This window comes from Clytia hemisphaerica, unplaced genomic scaffold, assembly GCF_902728285.1.
Source record: "Clytia hemisphaerica strain Z4C2 unplaced genomic scaffold, Clytia hemisphaerica genome assembly, whole genome shotgun sequence".
In the NCBI taxonomy this organism is placed as follows: Eukaryota; Metazoa; Cnidaria; class Hydrozoa; order Leptothecata; family Clytiidae; genus Clytia; species Clytia hemisphaerica.
In genome coordinates this window covers 1984506-2006111 of record NW_027103836.1, presented here as the reverse complement: position 1 = coordinate 2006111, position 21606 = coordinate 1984506, and the positions used below count along the sequence as shown (strand labels likewise).

At 34.5% G+C, this 21606-nt stretch overlaps 2 protein-coding genes across 2 annotated transcripts; one reads left to right on the top strand and one right to left on the bottom strand.

The window, feature by feature from the left end:
- Positions 1-750: 750 nt before the first annotated feature.
- LOC136807223 (ribonuclease Oy-like) lies at positions 751-5428 on the top strand. Its single transcript, XM_067063819.1, has 8 exons — positions 751-812; positions 1667-1769; positions 2248-2385; positions 2884-2951; positions 3418-3531; positions 4288-4333; positions 4929-5000; positions 5263-5428. The coding sequence occupies exons 1-8, from the start codon at positions 751-753 to the stop codon at positions 5389-5391; spliced, it is 732 nt and encodes a 243-aa protein (XP_066919920.1). The 3' UTR covers positions 5392-5428.
- A 3254-nt stretch (positions 5429-8682) lies between these two features.
- Positions 8683-10572, bottom strand: LOC136807224 (uncharacterized). The gene is made up of 2 exons (XM_067063820.1): positions 10444-10572; positions 8683-9924 (listed from the first exon to the last, which is right to left on the bottom strand). The coding sequence occupies exon 2, from the start codon at positions 9917-9919 to the stop codon at positions 8855-8857; it is 1065 nt and encodes a 354-aa protein (XP_066919921.1). The 5' UTR covers positions 9920-9924; positions 10444-10572; the 3' UTR covers positions 8683-8854.
- Positions 10573-21606: the final 11034 nt, after the last annotated feature.

Here is a 21606-nt window from a genome sequence, read left to right as displayed (position 1 = left end):
CAATATCGTCCGTGAATTTTTTTGACAGTTATTTTAGCAAAATATTGAGAAATACTGCGGAATAATTACTGCTGCTACTGCTACTACTATCTCTGCACTATCTACTATCTTTAAGTGGATTAATTTTTGCATTGACAAAATTTCGCGACTTTGCCACTTTTTCTCCCGATTTCTTTCATTTTCCTAGGATTTTTGGCTTTTTTTTGGGATTTTAGATGACCAAAATTTGTGAAAATCGCGAAAAGTAATCCACGCGAAATTTAATCTACTACTAATTCAAGGAAAAAATTTTATTTGATTTTATGAAACTCCAAATGGAAAAAAAGTGCATTTTATGTTTTAAACTAAAACCTCGTAATATTGTGTTTTACAAGTTACAAGAAGTTGACCTTGTCACAGCATTATGTTTCTATTTGACAATTGAAAAGAGAAAGAGGGATTGAATTATCGTGTATTTCGATATATACAATATCAAATTTTAATATCAAGTTTGTATTTGTTGCTTCAAAACCAAGTATTTGCAATAAAATAATTTGACATGAGAAATTGGTATGAAAAATATTGCAGGTATAAAACATTTGACATTGTTTTAAGTCTTTCATTTAAAGAGCTTTGTACAGCAGAACTAGCTGGCCAATCTATATCTGCCAATCTGCTTTTCAGTCCTCAAGTGGTTCATTTTCAAAGTAATTTTAAAGGTTTTTTGTTTACTCTGTTGTTGTTTTTTTCAGCAATAATTTATCTTTAGCAATGAAGACCTTATATGCTGTGATATTGATATTGGCTGTATTGGCCATCGCTGAATCAAGATGGTAAGTGTTGTGTCTTGTTTCCGTTTTGCTCCCTTCTCTCACAACCCACTGAAAACCCTTCCCACTGGAAAAATTGGTCGAAATATCGTCCCCAGTGGAAGATTATTCTTATTTTTGTTCCCACTAAAAATGAACAGATAAGCAAATCCTCACTACAAAAAATTGTGATATTTTTTTCATACCCATTGAATTGTTATGCTCAAAAAAAATAAAATTCAAATCCCCAGCCATAAAAACAAGGGAATATCAATCCCCATCGAGTTTTTGTCCGTTATTTTTACCCCCATTGGCTGATAAAATCCCACTGGGTCTGTGAGAAGGGGGTATTTTTAGTAACCCGCCAGTTATTTTTTGTCAGTTACACCTAAACTCTAATGGCAAATAACTGGAAATTATATGCAATAACCATCATTCTCATTTGGGCTGAGTTTAGACTGGCAGTCGTTTATAATCTTATGGGCAGCAAATTTGGTGCTATACGATAATAGTGGCAGGATAATCAGTTTGTATATTACGATTTGACCCTTCCATTATCTTTGGCTTATTTTCTACTACGCCTGAATGAAGAGACGACAAGTTGAGTTGTATGTTTGTGGGTTTACTTTTTATCTGAACATATATTTATTTGTTGCCCAAAAGTCGGGTACAATTGTTCCTCGATCTCGACCATTTGTTCTTACTGTTGAACCTATATAACTCAAATTTAACCTTAACTCGAACAAATCTTATGGCCCCTTCGGCTAATAATGCCTGAGAAATATTATTCTACAACTCGAAATTTCCTTAGCTCAAAACAAATTTTAGCCTCCCTTGTTTGTTTGTGCTATGGAGATTCCACTGTATTTATCTTACAGGCATGGGCACCACAAAGATAGTCCAATAAACCACGATAAAAATGATTGGGATGTTTTTCTGTTGGTCACCCAATGGCCTTTCTCCGCATGTGAAAAAGAAAATGTAAGCACTTTATAACACCTGCTTCTTCCTAATGGATATTGTAGCCAAGCTAAAAATCTTCATGTATGCCTCTTTTTAAAAATCTGAGCAGCCCATTTCAATTTGCGGCATTTTTTCAAATTTGTGTAATGTTAAGAATTAAATCCTCTTTCTCACACCCCCTTTTCTGGATCTATACCAAAATCTCCCTTATATTATTTGACTGGGCTCTTTATATCCACATTGTATCCATTCTTTCCATTTTTGTAAAACCCTATGTTTTGATTTTGAGAGAAAGAAATGTAAAAAAGTCTCTCTAAGGGTAGGACTTTCTCGAAAGTGGAAGAAATTTTTTTTAAGTCTAGAACCTTTTCAGGAAAAATCAGTCTCTCTGAGGGTCAGGGTTCGGAGGTCCGACACGCACATACCCAAGCATCCCTCAACCCTAGAACCCCATCCCCAGGGTTGTACTGTCTACTTATTTTATGATCACTTTAAGGTGACCGGTTACCACGAATGTGTCATCCCAAAATACGTTGACTCTTGGATTCTCCACGGTTTATGGCCATCATGCAGCAATGGTGGTTATAACCCACAATACTGTTCGCATCAAAAATTCGATTACAATAAAATCAAGGTAATTTGCAAATCATTTAGACAGTGCATTCTCTACTACAGGATTTATCTCCGTAATCATAAATTTTCAATAACTTTCAGACAAATTTGGGTTAATTTAAATTGAGTCCCAGTGGAATTCGACTTTTCAGACTTAATAGGATTTTCTTTACTTTTATACTTATCCGTATTGTGGTTTCCCATTTGATTTTTAAACTTTTGGCTTTTGATTGAGGGAAAAGTCGCGGAAAATACAGTTGACGCTCTTTAATCCGATCTTCAAGGGGAATTAGAGTTTCATCGAATAAGGGAGCGTCGTTTATAAGAGTTTCTTGTTGACGGGGACTTTAAATTTCATTGAATAAGGGAGGTTGTCCAATAGTAGAACGTCAAATTGAGAGCGTCAAGTTAATTGCAAATCGTTTTGTAAAGGTTTTACCAAGCCTCTCTAGCTTAGCTCCACAATTTGAACTGTCTAATGAAATCGTGCTGAATTATCTTATTATCAATTGCTTTTTAGGATTTAAAAGATCGCATGATGAAGTATTGGCCCAATTTGTTTGTCAATTCTGATAAATATGATTTTTGGTGAGTTTAAAATCGATTAAAGAAAAAGACGTCCGTGGACAGCAGAAGATTGTGAAATTAAAGGTGGTTTAAAGAAAGAACAGTTGTTTAAGACCACGTTCACACGCTCCCGTTCCATTTCGCTCCAAAATGAAGCCATTCTGTTGGTTAAATTCAATATTTACGTCACTTCTAACCAATGAAATTTTTTTCATTTCTATATATAATATATAACTCATTGACTAAAATAAAAAATAAAACAAAAATGCAATAAACCAATAAAATGGCTTCATTTCGTTTCGGAGCGAAACGAAACAGTTACGTGCGAACATGATCTAAATCTTAGAAAACTGAGAATATAGTGTATTTCATTAAGTGCATGCGGTTGTAGAGTAATCAAAATCTGGTCAGAGATTACTCAAGATACTTAACCACATACTCATACACTGTGATACTGATGGCAATTCTTCTTTCTTCACCACCTTAGGAAACACGAATTTGAAAAGCATGGTACATGTGCAGAAAATGTTGAAGGCTTTGAAACAGAGCATGGTTTTTTCAAAGTTGCGTTAGATTTACGTGACAAATATGATACAGGAAGGTATGCTGAAGTTAGGATACTTTAACAGGATAAAATTTCGTGGAAATTAAATTTTGGCGTGGATTTGGGTATGTCATCCGCGAAATTAAGTCCTAATGGAAATTCGGTAAGGCCTCATCCGCAAAATATTTTTAAACAAAGCGTAAGAAAATGTCAAAAAATCTAATTTTGTAATGTTTACTGGGATCAAACAATATCAAAGCAGCGCTAATAAGGCGTACTACAACCAACAACCACAAGCATGGCAGTAAAAGGTACAAAATTGTGAAAAATGGTATCAGTGCCATCCGCGGAATTAAGTCCTCGTGAAATCTTAAAATTTTGCGGGTGAGCTCAACCGCTTAATTTAATCCCCGCAATATTTTATCCCATTTAAGAAAGTTTCTTTGTATTTACTATCAGATGTCAAAGTAAATGTTGAAATTCAGTTAATTCTCGAACTCTGACGAATAATAAGGCCCCCAGCAGAGTCTTTAATCAAGCTATCGCGCCTAAAAATATTCTCTCGTCGTGTCATCACACAAAAAAAACTATTTTTACTGTCACATCACGCGTTTTAATATCATAAATAACGCCATCACACCAAAAAAAGGACTTAATAACACACCCAACCCCTCAATAATCATTGTTTTTGAATCAAAAAAATATTCGAAATTTTCATCGTTATGAAATGTTTTGATACTAAGTTTTCTAAGTTTCCTGATTTTGACTGTCTGATTGTATAAGATCTTTTAACGTGTTTTTTTTTTGTGATAGAATTTTATCAGATCATGGAATCTCACCACGTGATGCACCATACAAGGTAATTAACAAACTCGAACTCAAGCCCTTACTTCACTTTTTTTTATTCTCAAGAAAGGTGGTTCTATCACGTTCGGCTTCTGGGTACGAGATTAGGTTATTAAATAAAGTTCTGGCTAACAAAACAAAAACCTTAAAATATTGCATATTAGTAGGGGGCTAAGCCTGGGGTTCCGTGACAACTTTTCTACGACCTAGCCATTTTTAGTCTATTCCAAAGAACAGTATATTACACAATATTTTTGAGAGGGAGGACGCGGATTAGGCCTGGGAAAACTTTTTGTGACCAAAATAGTGACGTCATAGGCAAAACTGCAAGGGAAAATAAGGGGTAGAGAAGCTTAGTTTCAAAAGTCAAAATAAACGAAAATGATTGGTATCATCTGATAGAGCATGAAATTCTGAGCAATATATTGTATTACAACAAATCTCTGACTAAAACACTTAAAGAAATACAGCCGCCTGAAGTTCAAAAACATACCGACGTCAGTACGATCAATTTAAGATTTGACGTCAAATCACAGTAGAGCTGACAGTTAGTTGGTCTTAAAGCGGCTGTATTTCTGTATATCAAATGATACGTATCTTTTTCATAGGGAGAAGATGTCAAGCATGCATTGAACAATGGATTGAACGCTAAAGGGTGCGCCGCCTGTAAAAGAGTCAAAGTAAGTTGGTTTACACACCCCTGTCTCACTGCCCCGGTTGAATATCCTTTCTATAGAAATTCAATATGGATAGAAATCCTATTGTTCCAATATCAAAAACCCAACGGGAATGCTTTAGAAGTGTCAATCTTTACATTGAAATAATTCAAATTATAGGACATTCTTTTCCACTGGGAACGAAATTTCAGCCAAATTTTTTCAGTGGGTTTAATAGTGATGCAAATCCACCCTACTCCCAACACTCTTACTTTTATTCGTTTAGGGTATTGATGGATATGTATTGATGAGTACAAGCGTTTGTTTCAACAAATCCTTACAATTGGTCAACTGTCCTTATTGTAGAGGAGAATGTTATGATGACGATATTGTTTATTACCAACCCATACACTGAAGTTTCTTTCTTTCGAATTTATTGTCATTAGTTTTTTTTTATGCCAAAAAGACGCTCACATGGGAAGAATTTCTTATGATTTCAAATCTTATTGGAATTAGCATGAATGAAGGTTGAAAGCAATTCAACAGGATTGTAAATCCTAGACTTTAAGTTTAAAGTTATTTTTAATATTTTTCAAAGCCAAATATCGTAGGCGCGGTCGTTAAGGATACTCTACGTTTTTCAGGTTTTCCGAGGTGCATCGTAAAGGGTGTATGTAAAAAGGGAGAAAAACAAAGCTTTCGGACTAAATTTTGGAAAATCTGACCAATACTTTTTTCATATTTTCATAAATCAACATGTTTTAAAAGAAAATATATAAAAACCTTATGCAACCTCGTCCCTAAATAAGATTTAACTAGCCTCCTTTCGTGCCCAATATCTTTTCGACTGAATTGTTTTTTTTTTCACAGCTGGCATGGGCAAAGATTGAAATTTCTCAAGTCCAAAAATGGTAGTTATAGCATTGCTAGATAAAAAGCTGAATTTTTTCTTTTTCGTTTTTCATCTTTGTGTTTGAAAATTTTAGAAAAATTTTATACGCATAATATTCCACTCCGGATTGCCTTTCCAAAAAGTATAAAATCGCTATCTAATTCGAAATCTATCAAAAGTAATACGCAATTGAAAATTTACTGCCAGCTAATTTGAAATGTACTTTAATTGAATGGGACTCTTTCTTTCACGCCAAATATCGAAAGTGTCATTTACAGCCATCATGGACATATAAACGACTGGACATCTATCTTTTATTGTCTCTTTGAAGCGAGCTTCGTTGCCGCCTGTATTTCAAAATTGCTATAAAAAATCCGACAATATTCCGTCGTAATTTTATTTCTTTGAATTGTTTAGGTAAAATGATTGATAGAGCTTGCACATTACTCCTAATGCACAAAAAAATTATTTTCAAATTTTTTCACGAGTTTGCAATATATTTTATCAACATTTTCAACTCTGAAATGCAGAATTTCAACTGCGTGTATACTTTTGAATCCCTTTTGTCACTCCAATAATTTTTTTCATGACTTGAAAAAAATAGCTTGCCAAAGTTGAGAGCCTGTGCCATAAGAATATTGAAATTAGAATGTGACACTCTCTAAAATTATTAGACACTTTTAAGTCAAAATTTGGAAATATTAGTCGGAGTTTTGACAAGCTGACGATGATTTTGCCTCTGTTATCTTTGTTATGATATAGATAAAAGACTTGAGAAAAGTAGAACAACAAAGACTTTTGTCGAAATTTTGACGTTGTTAGCAAGGTATTCCCAAGAGGTATACCATCAGAATTTATTGTTTCGTTTGATGATTTTAACGAGGCGGCAACGAAGCTAGCAGTGTTATCTTCAAAAATACAAAGGAGATGGATGTCCAGTCGTTTATATGTTCATGCAGCCATATATTTTAAAATTCACCATGGAAAAAACAAAACAAAAGAAATGGCAAAATTAGAATGCCATACTTTTTTTGTGAATTTTGTAAGTCAACATTGAAATTTCTCAGTAAATATGTGAGATCGTCAAGTAAATGTTGGCTATTTTTAATTTTGTCTACCACTTTTCAGAGATACCTAGGTATCGAAAGACGAAAGAGAAACGATCCTGAAAGATCTTAAAATCTTTATCTTATATAACAATATAATATGATCAAAATTTAATGAAAAGTTAACAGATTGTTTATTATGACACCCCCTTCTCACAGACCCCTTCCCACTGGAAAAATTATCCAAAATATCATCCCCGGTGGAAAATTATTCTCCATTTTTTGTCCCCACTGAAAATAATCAAATAAACCTATCCTCACTGGAAACTTTTACGCTATTTTCCCCATTCTAGGAGCTAATTTTCTTTTTGGATCTCAACCCCTCGGAGGTCCTTTAATTTAAGCTTTGTTCGTCCGTTCGTTCGTTTGATCGTCTGTTACCAGCTTTTCTCGTGATTGGCCTATTATTTTTTTCTGATTTTTTGCATAGTGATGCAGAATGAAAGTACCCAAAAAGTGACGAAGCCAAATTTTCGACGTGTTTTTCAATTTATACTGTAACCCTTAAAATTTATAACTTCAAAGATTTTCAAAAGAAATTGTTTAGACAAATTTGGGCCAAATTTCGGATTTGTGGAAGTTTCATTAGATTTTACCTTTAAAGAGTTAAAGCTATCTTTATAGGAACGTAAGGGTTGTGTTTTTATGCCTAAAACTAGTCATGGTTTGATTTCAATGCTCCTTAGCCCTAAAACATCGGCAAGCCATTGTGAAACAAGTTTCATCATGTTTTCAAGCTTACCCTTCTCTATGCTATGCTGTTATCTTTCCTTTTTCGTTTGAATATTTTCATTTTCATTCAGCATGCTTACTAATATTTTTTATCAGGCGAAATCTTTTGTACCGGGGGGGGGGCATGAAATTGGAGTTCAAAATTAAAACTTAAATAACTGGCGTATCGTTCACTTTTCAGTCAAGATTTTTTTGGGGGTTAGGTTCCACCTTTTTATTTACTGCGCCCTTTAAAAATTTGAAAGTCGTGAAGGAATCTAGAAAAAAAATCTAAAATTTAGATGATTTCTACAATGTATAGCAATGTGCCCTCCCGGTTATTACCATAATGGCTTTATGGCAACTCCTAAACTCGGGCACATGATGTACCGGTTACACATTTTGTAGATATTTTTTGAAGTTGTCCAAGAATTGACCTCAAAAAGATTTGTAAACAAAGACGAACGGAAAAAGATGGTGCTTTTAGCAGACAGGTTTTCTCACAAACGGAGTATCGAAAAGATCGTGAAATTTCAAGATGAAAAGGACTTTACATTTGATGTTCCGATTAATAACCATCAGAACAGTAGAGTTTATGGTACGCGATGGTTTGAACATATTTGTAACATAATTAATGCCTTTAAATTTTTTATACACCCCCTTTTCACAGCCCCGGTAGGGCTTTTTCAGCCAGTGGGATAGAAATTTGCTGGGGATTGATATTCTCATATTACGAGTATTTACGAGTTGGGATTTAAATTCAATTGTTTTCAAGTCAGAAAATTCAGTGGGGATGGGAAAAATAGTAAATATTTTGCAGTGAGGATTGGATTATTCGATTAATTTCAGTGGGGGCAAAAATTGCAGGATAATTCTCCAAAGGGGACGATATTTTGGCCAAGTGGGAAGGGGTCCCAGTGGGTCTGTGAGAAGGGGGTGTTTTTATTGGAGTATTGGCGGGGTGTGAAAAGTATCAAAGAAACTTTTTGTAATTTTTAAATGCAAGTCAGTAAATCTATTGTGAGAAAAAAGCTCATAGTGAAGTACAAGTAGATTAAATATTTGGTAAATGATCTACAAATCGACTATTGAAATTCTAAATACTCATTCCCTTAACGCCTTATAAGATTGAAAATGAAAAAGAAATTCTATATTATCCAGAATGTCTCTCAACATTTTTGTTTCATGCTGCAGCATCTGAATTCTTCGATACAATACAATTTGTCACAGCTGTTTCTGAACATACCTTGCATGTAATATCCAGCTTTGCATTTAGACCAACCTTTGTTGTCAAAGGATTTCCAAACATTTTGGATGTAGCATTGACCATCAACTGTCACCCCTCCTTTAGGTCTGCAACATTGGAATTCCTCGATGTGGTGAAGGCCCTTTCCCTTGGTGGAGAAAATGGACTGCATGTAATAACCAGGTTTGCAATTTGCCCAACCTTTTTTGTCGAAAATTGACCAGATATTCAATTTGTAGCATTCTTGTCCAGATCCAAGATTCTTTGGTGCAGATTTACAATCTCCTTGTTCGATTCTGCCGATTCTTTCATCGAAAATCTGACGAGGACTTCTCCACATACCAGTCAGGAAATGTCCAGCAGCACATTGGGACCAACCACCATGGTCGAATGTACTCCACCAGTTGGCGATCTTGGTTGAGACAGACGAGTCTGTAGCGACCATATTACAGCATTTGAATTCCTCAAGACAATACAATTTGTCACAGCTGTTTCTGAACATACCTTGCATGTAATATCCAGCTTTGCATTTAGACCAACCTTTGTTGTCAAAGGATTGCCAAACATTTTGGATGTAGCATTGACCTTGCTTGACTTTCTTAGATCTTGGTTTACAGCATTGGAATTCCTCGATGTTGTGAAGGTTTTTTCCTTTGGTGGAAAAGATGGATTGGATAAAGTAGCCAGGTTTGCATGTTGCCCAACCTTTTTTGTCGAAAATTGACCAGATATTCAGCTTGTAGCAATCCATTTGTTTGCAATCTCCGGTATATGCACTGTCAGCACTTTTACAATCTCCTTCTTCGATTCTGCCGATTCTTTCATCTCCAATCTGACGAGCACTTCTCCACATACCAGTCAGGAAATGGCCATCAGCACATTTGGACCAACCACCATGATCAAATGTAGTCCACCAGTTGGCGATCTTGGTTGAAACAGCTGCGGAAGCAACTCCAAGTAAAGCAATGGTTATCAAAACTCTCAACATGGTTGCTGAAAAAAGAAGTGAGTATACTTTCATAGTTATGTTATGTTATGAGATTACGCTTTACACAAAGAATTAAGTACTGTACCCAATTATCTTAACAACAAGACTGACTTTCTTTTTACTTTCACGGGAATTCCATGTATTTATGATACCGTTCTGCAAACCACTATATTGAGCACTGTTTTAGATTTGAAGTCAGTTGTACAACAGTTCTGTTATGTAGGCCATGGAGCGATGGCCAAGTGGTCAAAGGCGTCAGCGTCTCAAACCAGAGATTCGTAGTTCGAATCCCCGCTCCTTCCAATGTTCCGTTCAGTTCATAGATAGCCAAGCCGGCTGGAGGTGGACCCCGTGAAAACAATCGAAAGACTGTCTAAAAGTCCTAGATTACTGGGCTATCCACGTAAAATATCTATCTATCTAGAATTAGGAGTATCAAACGAAACGAATGGCTATCTATGGATTACCTATGGCTTGGAAAATTGGAAGATTTGTTAAGAAAATTGATAAATGAAATGTCTTACCTTATCAATGCACTTTCAGTTGGTGAAAGAAAAACTTCTTCAGCAATCTAGAGTGAAGTCTGGATTAATTAACCCAGTTAAATTTCAGTGTATTTATACCAATTTTGGAAAAAGAGGATAAGAAAAGTCTTTTCTTTCTATTGAAATATCTGCGTCCGATTGTTTTCGTTCTGAACCAATCGGAACCCTTGAATCGTTATGGAAGTACAAACAAAAAATAAAAGCTTGGAGGACAACAAAACAATAAATGTCAAGGAAAGAAAAGGAAAAAAAAACATGATAATTCATGATGATATCAATGCCAGAAGATCATAATTTATCATGAAGGCTTTCTAGTAAGAGCTCTAAATAACAAAGACTAAAATAATTTTGCAAAACCATTGAAAAAATAATACAAAAATAATACAACAAATCATCACCAGGGGATTTCCCCAAATGTTAAAAAATATTATTAAAAAAATTATGCATTTTCATCAATCCAACAAAATATTAGTGTAATACTACCTTGTAATACACGCTTTTTTTTTTATAAGAATGGTGTTTTTTCATTTCATCATGGATATTCTTCACTGTTTGGCGAAAATCATCCAAAAATATTCTTACGGTATTCTTAGGTTAATATCGAAATTGGCAATCTACAGGTTAAAATGCATTAAAAATGGCATTCTTGCATTAAAAATGGTATTCTTAGGTTCAGTTGCTAAATTCCATGATGGTGATATTCTTACCATATTCTTAATTTTTTGGCCATTTTCATCATGGACATTCTTATAAAGTGTATTCTTATAAAAAAAAAAGCGTGTACATGATGATTTTCCCAGGTGTTAATTGAAAATGAATCATTCTGAAAAGGCTTTTTTTTATTAATCTTTGATAGCAGTTACACAATAACATCCCTGTGTCACAGACCCGCTTGGACCCCAGCTCCATTTGAAAATTTGACAAAGATTGCGTCCCCGTTTGGAAATTACCCTGAAATTTCAGCCCCACTGGGAAATTGACTTTGATTTCATCCCCCATTCGAAATTCAATGTTTAAAAATTGCACTCCAAACCCATCCCCACTAGATTTTGTAACCTTAGAACAATAGAATTTCTATCCCCATTGGGATTTCAATAGGAGTTTTTATCCCCACTGAGGAAAAAAGTTCCACTGGGGCTGTGAGACAGGGGTGTACAATAAGAACCACATGTAATTTCTATTCAGAGATATAGTGAAGTCATACAAACTAGTGACTAATCATGATGATCTGTAATTCAAAAGAAAATAATATACACTATGGAAGAACCTTTATTTTGTTTTAATTTTTATACTTTCAGTAATCCACCCTAATACTTAAGCTGATTTCAACTATTTCTCAAAGCATCAACAAGGACTCTTAAGTGTTTTTCTCAATGGATGTTAGAGTTTTCAAAACTTCTGTGGGGTGAAGTAACAGCCAGTTTTCCTATAGTCTACACAATAGACGGATCCAGGCTTTTAGGCCTTACTCGTAGAGTAGGAGTTTTAGTCTCGAAACGAAGGAAGATATGACGTAGCCTAGTTTTTCTAATGACTGAAAAAGCTTTCTTCACCAATTCTTCCTAGTGGGTATAAGGTGTACTACCGATAGTCTTGACACCAAAGTCTTGAAATTATTTTGCATTATAGTCATTTTGATACAGGGGAGAGAAATCAGATAGAATGTAATGAGAGGAGTATGTACAATTGGGTAGTGTATCTTTTTTTCACAGCCAAGACTGCCAAATGGGATCCCTAAAACACAAGAATAGAAAAATCTGTTCCCCGCTCATTTAACTATCACGACATTTTTTCCATCGCATTTTTTCTTTTGATTAAAATTTGTCCTGACTTTTTTTGTGTACGGAGCTAAGAAAGAGATTTTTTTTTTTCATTTATTTATATCGTCTCCGTGCGACCGTATCTTTGAATTTTCAAAGCCATGCTTTTGCGTAGCAATTCTTTTTTGAAGTTCGCAAGATTTTTCTAAATAGTTGTTCAGTCGAGTGAAAATAGCCGTACCTATTTTCGTTTCGACTGTACGTTATGGTTAATGTTGAGAACAGGAAAATCATAATAGGATTTTGAGTTTCGATTTTTCTTTTTCAAAGAGTCCCAAATATTCATATCTGACAGGGTCCATTTTGTACGTCCCCATAAAGTTCAATGTCCCCGGGCTACAGCCCCCTGGCTTACGTTAGCGGCAGAAGACGTTCAAAACTTAAACGCGAGGTTTTTAGCGGCCAGAAACCTGTGATTACGGCCAAATACCTGCAGATTTAATATGTGATTGGTCTTCGGCCGCCAAAGAACTACAAAATCAGCAAAATTTACCTGGGACACTTAAGAATAAGAGAACTATCTACCTATAGTATATAACAGGGGTAATGGGAGTGCTAAAATAACCTTATGATCCATGTATTTACTGTAATATAATTACAGGAGATTTGTGATAAAATGTGAGCTATAAATTATAAATTTTTGAGGCTGTTTTGCATAGTCAAAGCTCATCTCTGAAATAGGAATGTACTGCTAGCTTTGGGTTAGCTTCATATAGATGACACTTTTGCATTAGAAAAAAAATTAAATCGAAGATGATAATTATTAAAGATATGCACCTTTTCGACCGTAGCCACCAATGGCCAATTGGTTTTAGTCGGATAAAGCGGACAAAAAATTGCCGCGCGACTGCGGTCGAAAAAGTGTATTCTGTGCAAGTTTGCTGTCTCAAATGATTGGCCAATCAAAGCACATCGAAAATCTCTACGTTTGCGAGTGCTATTCTAAATTTTTAAAGCCATGCTTGTGCGTAGCAACTCTTTTTTATGGAGTACGTAAGCTTTTTGTAAATTGTTGATGTTGAAATTTTCGAGCAAAAATAGCCGTAACTATTGCCGTTTCCACTGTGTGTTCATACAGACAACAGGCAACAGGAAAATTGAAATAAGACTTTGATTGACCTTGATTGATAAAAGATTGACTCTTCTATTAAACATATTCCATTTTGAAATTGTTTTCGAATTGCAGTCAACGCTCACTAATTCGATGTTCTACTTTTCAATACGCTTTTCCGTCATTCGATAATATTGAAAGTCACCGTCAGCACAAAAACCTCATACAGCCACTGGCCCTTCATACGCTTTTTCCAATTTTACCTTACAGCAATAAAAGGGGGCTTTATGCAGCATTTTTTTTCTGAAAACGGAGGAAGACCTACGCTAGCGGCAGAAAACGTTCAAAACTTTAACGCGAAGTTTTTAGCGGCCAGAAACCTGTGATTACGGCCGAATACTTGTATATTTAATGTGCGATTGGTGGTTTTCGGCCGCTAAAGAACTATACAAAACCAGCAAAATTTACCTGGGAGACTTAAGAATTGGAGAATTCAAATGTGACCTAGCTGACGAATCCCTAAGGCGTCTGAAAATCAAATTGATCAAACCGTGTTGGCGGTTATCATGATGAAGTTGGTTTGTTTGGAGTCGCCTAACGCATTATTATAAAACCTTCAAATAGGAAATTGAAGCATGAGTTTATGATATATACAGGGTGTCCGGAAAAAAAATATCTAGTCGTACCGTCGTACCACTTCTATTAGATAGAAAGAAAGGAATCATAAACTCGCTAATTGCCAGTTAGGCGCCACCGCGCGCCGCCCGCCCGCAAAAAAACGACGGTAAACGACCAAAATATCACTGTTCCATTAAATCCATGAGGGCAGACAAAGCAGTGACACAAAAATCAGAAGTAAAATTTCCAACTATTTGTTTTGAAGCCAAAAAGTAAAGCGAAAGAAAAGGAGAAAGGAGGTATGATAACATAGACAAAATCGTTCTTTACTGAAGTTTCTATTTGATTTGAGTACTAGAAATCTTGTCCTTTTGTGTTTTGAGAAAAATTCAATCAAGAAAAATTTGTTGTGTTCGCAGCCATCATATTCAGCCAATAATGCACTGACTATGGTTTGGTTTAGCCATCCATCAGACTCATGATTTCAGGTCAAATCTTTAGGATTTATGAATCCTGGATTTTTCCTTTTTTTCTGCAGTCCAGCTCTGTCTCTGTCTATCTGTGATTTTGAGCTTGATTTTTTGTAAAAAAATTGCCTTATTGAGATTACCGTGAAGTTGGGTAACTTGCATCAGTCAGTTAGTCACACTAGCATCCCACCAAAATGCATATCAAAGATTAATGCTGAGAAAGCGCTATATTGTTTACTTGACTCTCAAGCAAAAAAATGTGCCGCAAAACTTTTAAAGGGATTCATGAAAAAATAACCCAGCGCTTTTTAATGAAATTAACATTTTCAAAAACTTTCAGAAATTGCTTAAAATTTGAGCCATAGACAGTTACATCAAAATGCCTCAAAAATGTCAATATGAAAATTGCGTAATCAGAGAACGTATGTCTCGCTCATTACAAAAAGGCTGAGACAAACTTTCAATAATTGGATTGTAACATCAAGTTAAGTCTCTTTTGTTAAGTCACCAGGGGGTATATAAATAAAACAGACCTTGATACATTTATCGTTCGTTTCAACTTGACAATTCGTTTAAAACTCAGCCTCCTAAATATTTGGGGTAGGTAAAATATGTACAAAGAAATTCATACTTTTCCAACCCGGCGAATCTTTAAAAAAGAAGCGAACAATAAAATATAATTACCCTTTCCAAATAAACCTCTTCGGTGGCGAGCGTAGTCTACTCTGACGTAATTGTAAAATTTATGTGATGGGAGTTTGACATAGTAATGTAATGTTGTTTGGGGAATTATGAAGTTCTCTGGAATTTCGATTGCATTTATTCAGGTTGATTTTTTATGACTTCTAATGGTACTTTTTCTAACGAGTTTGATTACTCTGTTCTCACACTTATGTCTTTTTTTTTCGCGTCCTTTTCCGTGATTACTTTTATTTATATTTTAAAAGACAGGTAAGAAGGCATATTGATGTAACTGATAGGTGAAAAAATTTGAGCCAAGCCAACCTTGAAAACTAATTTGAAGATCAACTTCCTAAGTAAAAGATCTACGGGGGAGGCGGAACCCACCTAGATCCACGCACCGCCGGATAGGCTATCTGCCAGAAATTTTGCCGGACCTCAAACAATGACCCATCTACATGTGCGGAATTATTTTTACTTTAGCGTATAAACAAGGCCTTAAAAATCGAAACGCTGTCTCAGGAATTGAATGAGAAATTTTGGTTGGTTGATTTTGGCTGCAGCACGTTTTATTTTGTTTCCAACTTTCAAGTTTTAGGCCGTGGCCAGTGCCACCAGGTGCCACCAAAACGTTTCACTTTTTTTCAAAATGTCTGGGACCAACTTTATGATATGTTTCTTACTCAATTTGAAGGTGCTGATTCGGAATTTGAATGTTACCAAGCTTGAAAACCCGCAGGCTTTGCGTAAATTGCGATTTTTTGCCATTTTAGGCAAAATTGTAAGCCCTGAAAATTCATGATTTGGGGGGGGGGTCTTCAAAATCAAAAAAGACCTATACCATGTGATAGAGCTAAACTGAGCAAAAAATGTATTATATCAAAGTCTCAACTTTTCTAGATCAAAAGTTATAGACGATTTTATGGTCAAAAATTGATTGAAAACAGGGAATTTCCCCACAATCTCAGGGATCCCACTCCTCCTAAAGTTCCTAAAATTCCTAAAATAAGTTAAAACTCCTAAAATCCTCCTAAAATTCAACAAATTCTCCTAAATTCCTAAAATCTGAAAAATTTATCAAGCACGGTAGCTGATTATGTTTGTATATTTGTATAATCAGACAAGGAACTAAGATTTTTTCCTCAGTAAAGTCAAAACAAACTGCAAGCAAGCTACCTGACCTTGAAACAACATGTTTAAAATGTATTTTTGCACTGAAATATTTGAAACAAAAGCCTATGTTTATTGAAGGAGTGCAGACTTTATTCAACAAAGATGGCTCAAATGTTTTAAGAGCAAGGTTTGGTGGTTTGCGCCCTCATCTGTGAATTTTTTACTTGAGCATAAGCTTTATTACAATACAATGCCTTACCCTGTTAATCTACGATTCTTTTGTTTCGTTTAAGCAAAAATGAAAAGAAATTATGAACGCTGACATCATTTTCTAACTTCTCATTACAAATGTTCTAAATAATCTGACTTGCCATTCTCTTTCATCTGCTATCATCGTCTATTTTTTATCTATTCAATTTTTGGAAGATCTCGAGATGAGTTTTTTACAGTGCCGTAGGAAGCAATTTCATATTGGGAGGGAGGGCTGAAGTTTAGTGACACCGCAAGGGCCAACCATGGTTTGGCCTGACGGGAAAATTTTGAAAATTTGATCTCTAGATTGCTTGAAAATGCACTCAGAATAAAATGCTTTCGAGAACAAATTAAAAATTAAAAAAGAAAAACTTTGCATTTTGCAAAATAACCATTTTTGAAAAAATTATTGGGGAGGGGCATAGCCCATAGCCCCCCTTGCCCCCCCAAGTTGCAACGGCACTGTAGGTAGCTAGCCTTTTGTTAAAACAGTAGCGATATCCTTTCTTTTGTTGCTTTGAATAAAATCAGTCAATATTTCTCAGCCTACATCTCAAATTTGTCCCCAATTTTCTAATTCAAGTTGCCTTTTGTTAAGATTTTTGAGAATCTAAGTTAGCAGTAAATGTGCCTAATTATTTATTTTGATAAGTTGATGGTATCCTATAGTTTGTTTTTGAGGCTCAACTATTATGACTAGTTTTATTTTGTTTGTGTATTAGGACACATTGGTCTCCAAACCTGTCGTCTCTTTTTTATCTTTTCAATTTTTGGAAGATCTAAAGATGAGTTTTTTGGTAACTAGCCTTCTGTTAAAATATCTTTTGTTACTTCAGGGGGGGGGTCAAGCAGTTAGTACAAGACATCATGCCTACTAAGTGATCCTTTGGAGGAAAGAGGCCACACCACCACCCTTTGACAGTTAGTATGAAATATACTAAGTGATTTCAAAGGAAATTCACTAAGGACCACCCCTTAAAACCTATCAAACGAGAGTGTGATATTTACTTTTTGTCAAACCATGTTCCCAAAATTGTTTTGAAACAGTTATTGATTTGGTATGATGAATTAAATTTCCTTTGTCTTATTTTTTTCAAATATCATAAATTCCTAATATCGGACTCTCACAGAGGTTTGGCAAAAGCAAAACATTCGAACATTTCTAAGAAAAAGATGCATATTAGACAAAATAATCATTTCATTAAAAATTATCACTACAACATCAAGCTTTATTCCAACACCGCGTCTATTCTACTAATAACACAAATATCAAACCAATAAGTGTGACATCATTTAAACACAAAACTTTTCTTAAGTACAGGGAATTACCCTACGAACATTAGGGGAAAATCAACTGACTTTTTTCTTTTATTTATCAATCTATAGTTAGGGAATTCCCCTGATATAGTGTTTAACTAAAGGGTAATACCAAACAAACTCCAAAGGGGAAGACTTAAAGGGATAATCCAATACTAGAACAAAAGACGCTAGCAAATAAACTTGTTTCATTTTATCCAGCAAACTTAAAAACGATTCACGGAAAGTTTGTGCGGGAATTGCGAGAGAAATGAAGTTGAGATAGACTAGCACCACAAGCTTCGAAGCTTTCAAAATGGAAGCGAAATAATTTGGTCAGTGAAATGTTTATATTTTTACCACTGATTAAATATACTTTTAGGTGTCTATAACATGTTAATATTATCAAAATCATAAAGTGTTTTTATTCAACTATCTTTGTGCAAAGTTTCAATGTTTATTTTTCTATGATGCTGAAGATACAAGAAGATATTTAATGTCAAGGTTGAATTCTTTTGCTAACCAATTTATACAGAACTATATCTTCTCTTGCTTCTTTCAGTTAAATAACAATGTAGTCAATTTTGAACACTCAAGAGGAGAAAGAGATTTCTATTTTCTCTCGAAAGTGTGCATATGGATCTGAGAAGTAAGTAAAATAAACTCATCAACAAGACAAGAAAGACTTTGTTCATCTCTCGAAAGTGTTTATATATGGATCTGAGAAGTGAATGAAACTCATCAAGACAAGAAAGCCTCGTTCAAAGAAGATTTTCATGGTTTGTACTTCAAAATATGGGACATTTTTGTTCATCCAATGACTTGAAAAATCAACTCTGGAGACTGTAGTCTACATAACTTTAGAATACTTCGAAAGAATCATGGAACGCTGATATTATTTTCTCGATAAAAGCACTGTATCGTGAGATTTTGCACGAACCAAATAAAATGAAGTGAAAAGTAACTCTACGATGAACGAAAAACTCTGGTTAGTTCTGAGCATCATATTGTATACTGATTTGGAATTTTATGAAATAATGTTGAGGAAGTAGCAGTAGGACACATTGATTTGATTAAATTTAAAATCCTGTGACTATCATTGAAAATTAAGATCAAACCATCGATCAAAAGACTTTGTCTTCTTGTGCTTCTGGCATGGTTCGACTCTGAAGCTACATATCTCTGCACCATTTTTGAAAGTCCTCGTACATGCTATGATTTGGGAACAGTTGAACGTATTTTTCATGTACCAGTTTGTTTCGTGATGGATGGACATTGCTGCATTTTTTACAGTGGTATGGATATGCTGCTGTAAGAAGAACTGTTTACATTTTATTTACGTTGTTAACTTGAGTGAATGTGGAATATTGTGACTGATGTTGTATGAAGTGACGATAAATACATATACTCAATGATAAAATTATAAGATATTAATGACATTTCCTGCTAAAAAAAGGAAGTATTTTTTCACCAACAGTTTTGATAAAATTTTATTTACTAGGCAACTTTTTTCCCTATGAAGTGCTACTGTGTGAAAAATTCTGAGGGTGCTTTAATTGAGAATTTTTTTTTGAATGGAAAGAAATATTTTGGAATGCAACTTCAAAGAGGAGGTCATATTATTATTCAAATACTTTTGCATCACTCTTGATAAAAGTGAAGCCATAAAGAATTTGTAAATACTTTATATAGTTTTAAAATCCAAATGTATATACAGGAATTTTGTAATGTGATGTTATTTTTTTCAAAAAATGTTTTATGCTTTATTTACTATTTGTTATTTTGTTCATCTGCTCTTGATGAAACACAAAGAACACAGGAAAACAAAAAATAACTGTTTATATCTTCTCATCTCACAATCTCTTTGTATATAGAAAAACTCTTGTGTAGTATTTACATTTGTGAATCAATTTTGGCATAACAAAACAGAAAATTTCCTTCATATATAAAGTATGATACAAGACAGAAGAAATTACACGAAAGATTTTTCATTCCCCTCCCAACTTCGAACTTTTTTATGTCGCAAAGTATTTTTCGGTTTGTTTAGATTACGAAAACGAAAGTGAAAATCCCGTTCGACCAATCAAATTGTAAACTTTTATCGCGCTCGACCAATCAAATTCCAGACACGTGACCATAATATTTTGATTTGCGTAGTATTGGATTATCCCTTTAAATGTCTTAGGTTGTTTGATTTCTCTTATGGAGGGGGATTTCCCTGATTGCTTTTAGTATTTATTTTTAATATTTTTCTAGAAAAGGTAAAAAAGTAGCACTTAGTATTCATTTGTACTAACTGTTTTCCTAGATTTTTTATTTGACACCACCCTAGCAGTCACTTAGTACCATCAAGTACTAACTGATTTTTGAAAATTTTGTAGGTATACCACCACGGTACTAACCAGCATGATGTCTTGTAATAACTGCTTGACCCCCCCCTGGTTACTTTGAATAAAATCAGTCTATGTTCCTCAGATTACATTTCAAATTTGTCCCCAGTTTTTCTAATTCAAGATGCCTTTTTTTAATATTTTTGATCTTCTAAGTTAGCAGTAAGTATGACTGGTGATTTAGCTATAATGAGAGAATTTCTTTTAGAACGAACAGGAACGAATAATATATATAAACTAACTACATAAAGTAGTTTTATTTTTGTTACATTATTTCAGTCTTCCTGTGGGTGATTTTTTCTCGGTAGAACATTTTTCTGATTGCTGACTTCAGGTCAATTTTAGAAATTTATTTCTTAAATTTTCCTAAAATCCTCCTAAAAAATTTAAAATTATCCTAAAATATGACCAAAATCCTCCTAAAATTTGTCCTAAAATTTAGATATTCAGGCGTGGGATCCCTGCAATCTGCATAATTTATGCAAAATTATAGCACCTTTTTACCACAAAAACGCCCATAACTTTTGATCTAGGAAAGTTGAGACTTTGATTTAATACATTTTTTTGCTCAGTAGTAAGAGCTCTATCATGCGGTATAGGTCTTTTTTGATTTTGAACACCCCCCAAAAATCACAAATTTTCAGGGCTTACAATTTTGCCTGAAATCGCAAAAAATCGCAAATTACACAAAAACTGCGGGTTTTCAAGCTTGGTAACATTCAAATTCCGAATCAGCACCCTCAAATTGAGTAAGAAACATATCCAAAAGTTGGTCCCAGACATTTTTGAATTTTTTCTTTATTTTTGAAACATTAACAATCCACTGGCCACAGCCTATTTTAATTAATATTGTCTTGCAAACTTGATTCAGGTAACTCTCATCCTTGTTGTTGAAATGTATCCTGCAGATGACTGATGTTGTTTTTTCTGAAAGCTTAATTTCCTAGTGTGACTAACTGTCAGTGGAGGCAAACATGCATAGCCCTCAAATGAATGACCATTATTATTATTATTATTATTAATTTATTTGGTAAAAGAAGATCTAAGTTTTGTAAACCATATACAATGCAGTAAAATACTGATGTGGACCTTTTAAAATTGTAAAATAAAATATAAGATAGTTTTGAAAATATAAATAAGTGAGACTTGTCAGTAAAGACTTAAGGGCCATCAATTTTCGATTTGGAATTTTCTAACGGCATTTGGCCGTTAAGGGGGGGAGGGGGTCGAATCCAACGCAATCGACCGATTGAAATTCGATTGTCGAACGCAATAGAATCTCGTCAATTTAAGGTGCACCATAAATTGACGAGTTAATTAACTCGTAAGATTAAGGTGCACCATAAATTGACGAGTCAATTAACTCATCAGTTTAAGGTGCACCATAAATTGACAAGTTAATTAACTCGTAAGATTAGGGTGCACCATAAATTGACGAGTTAATTAACTCG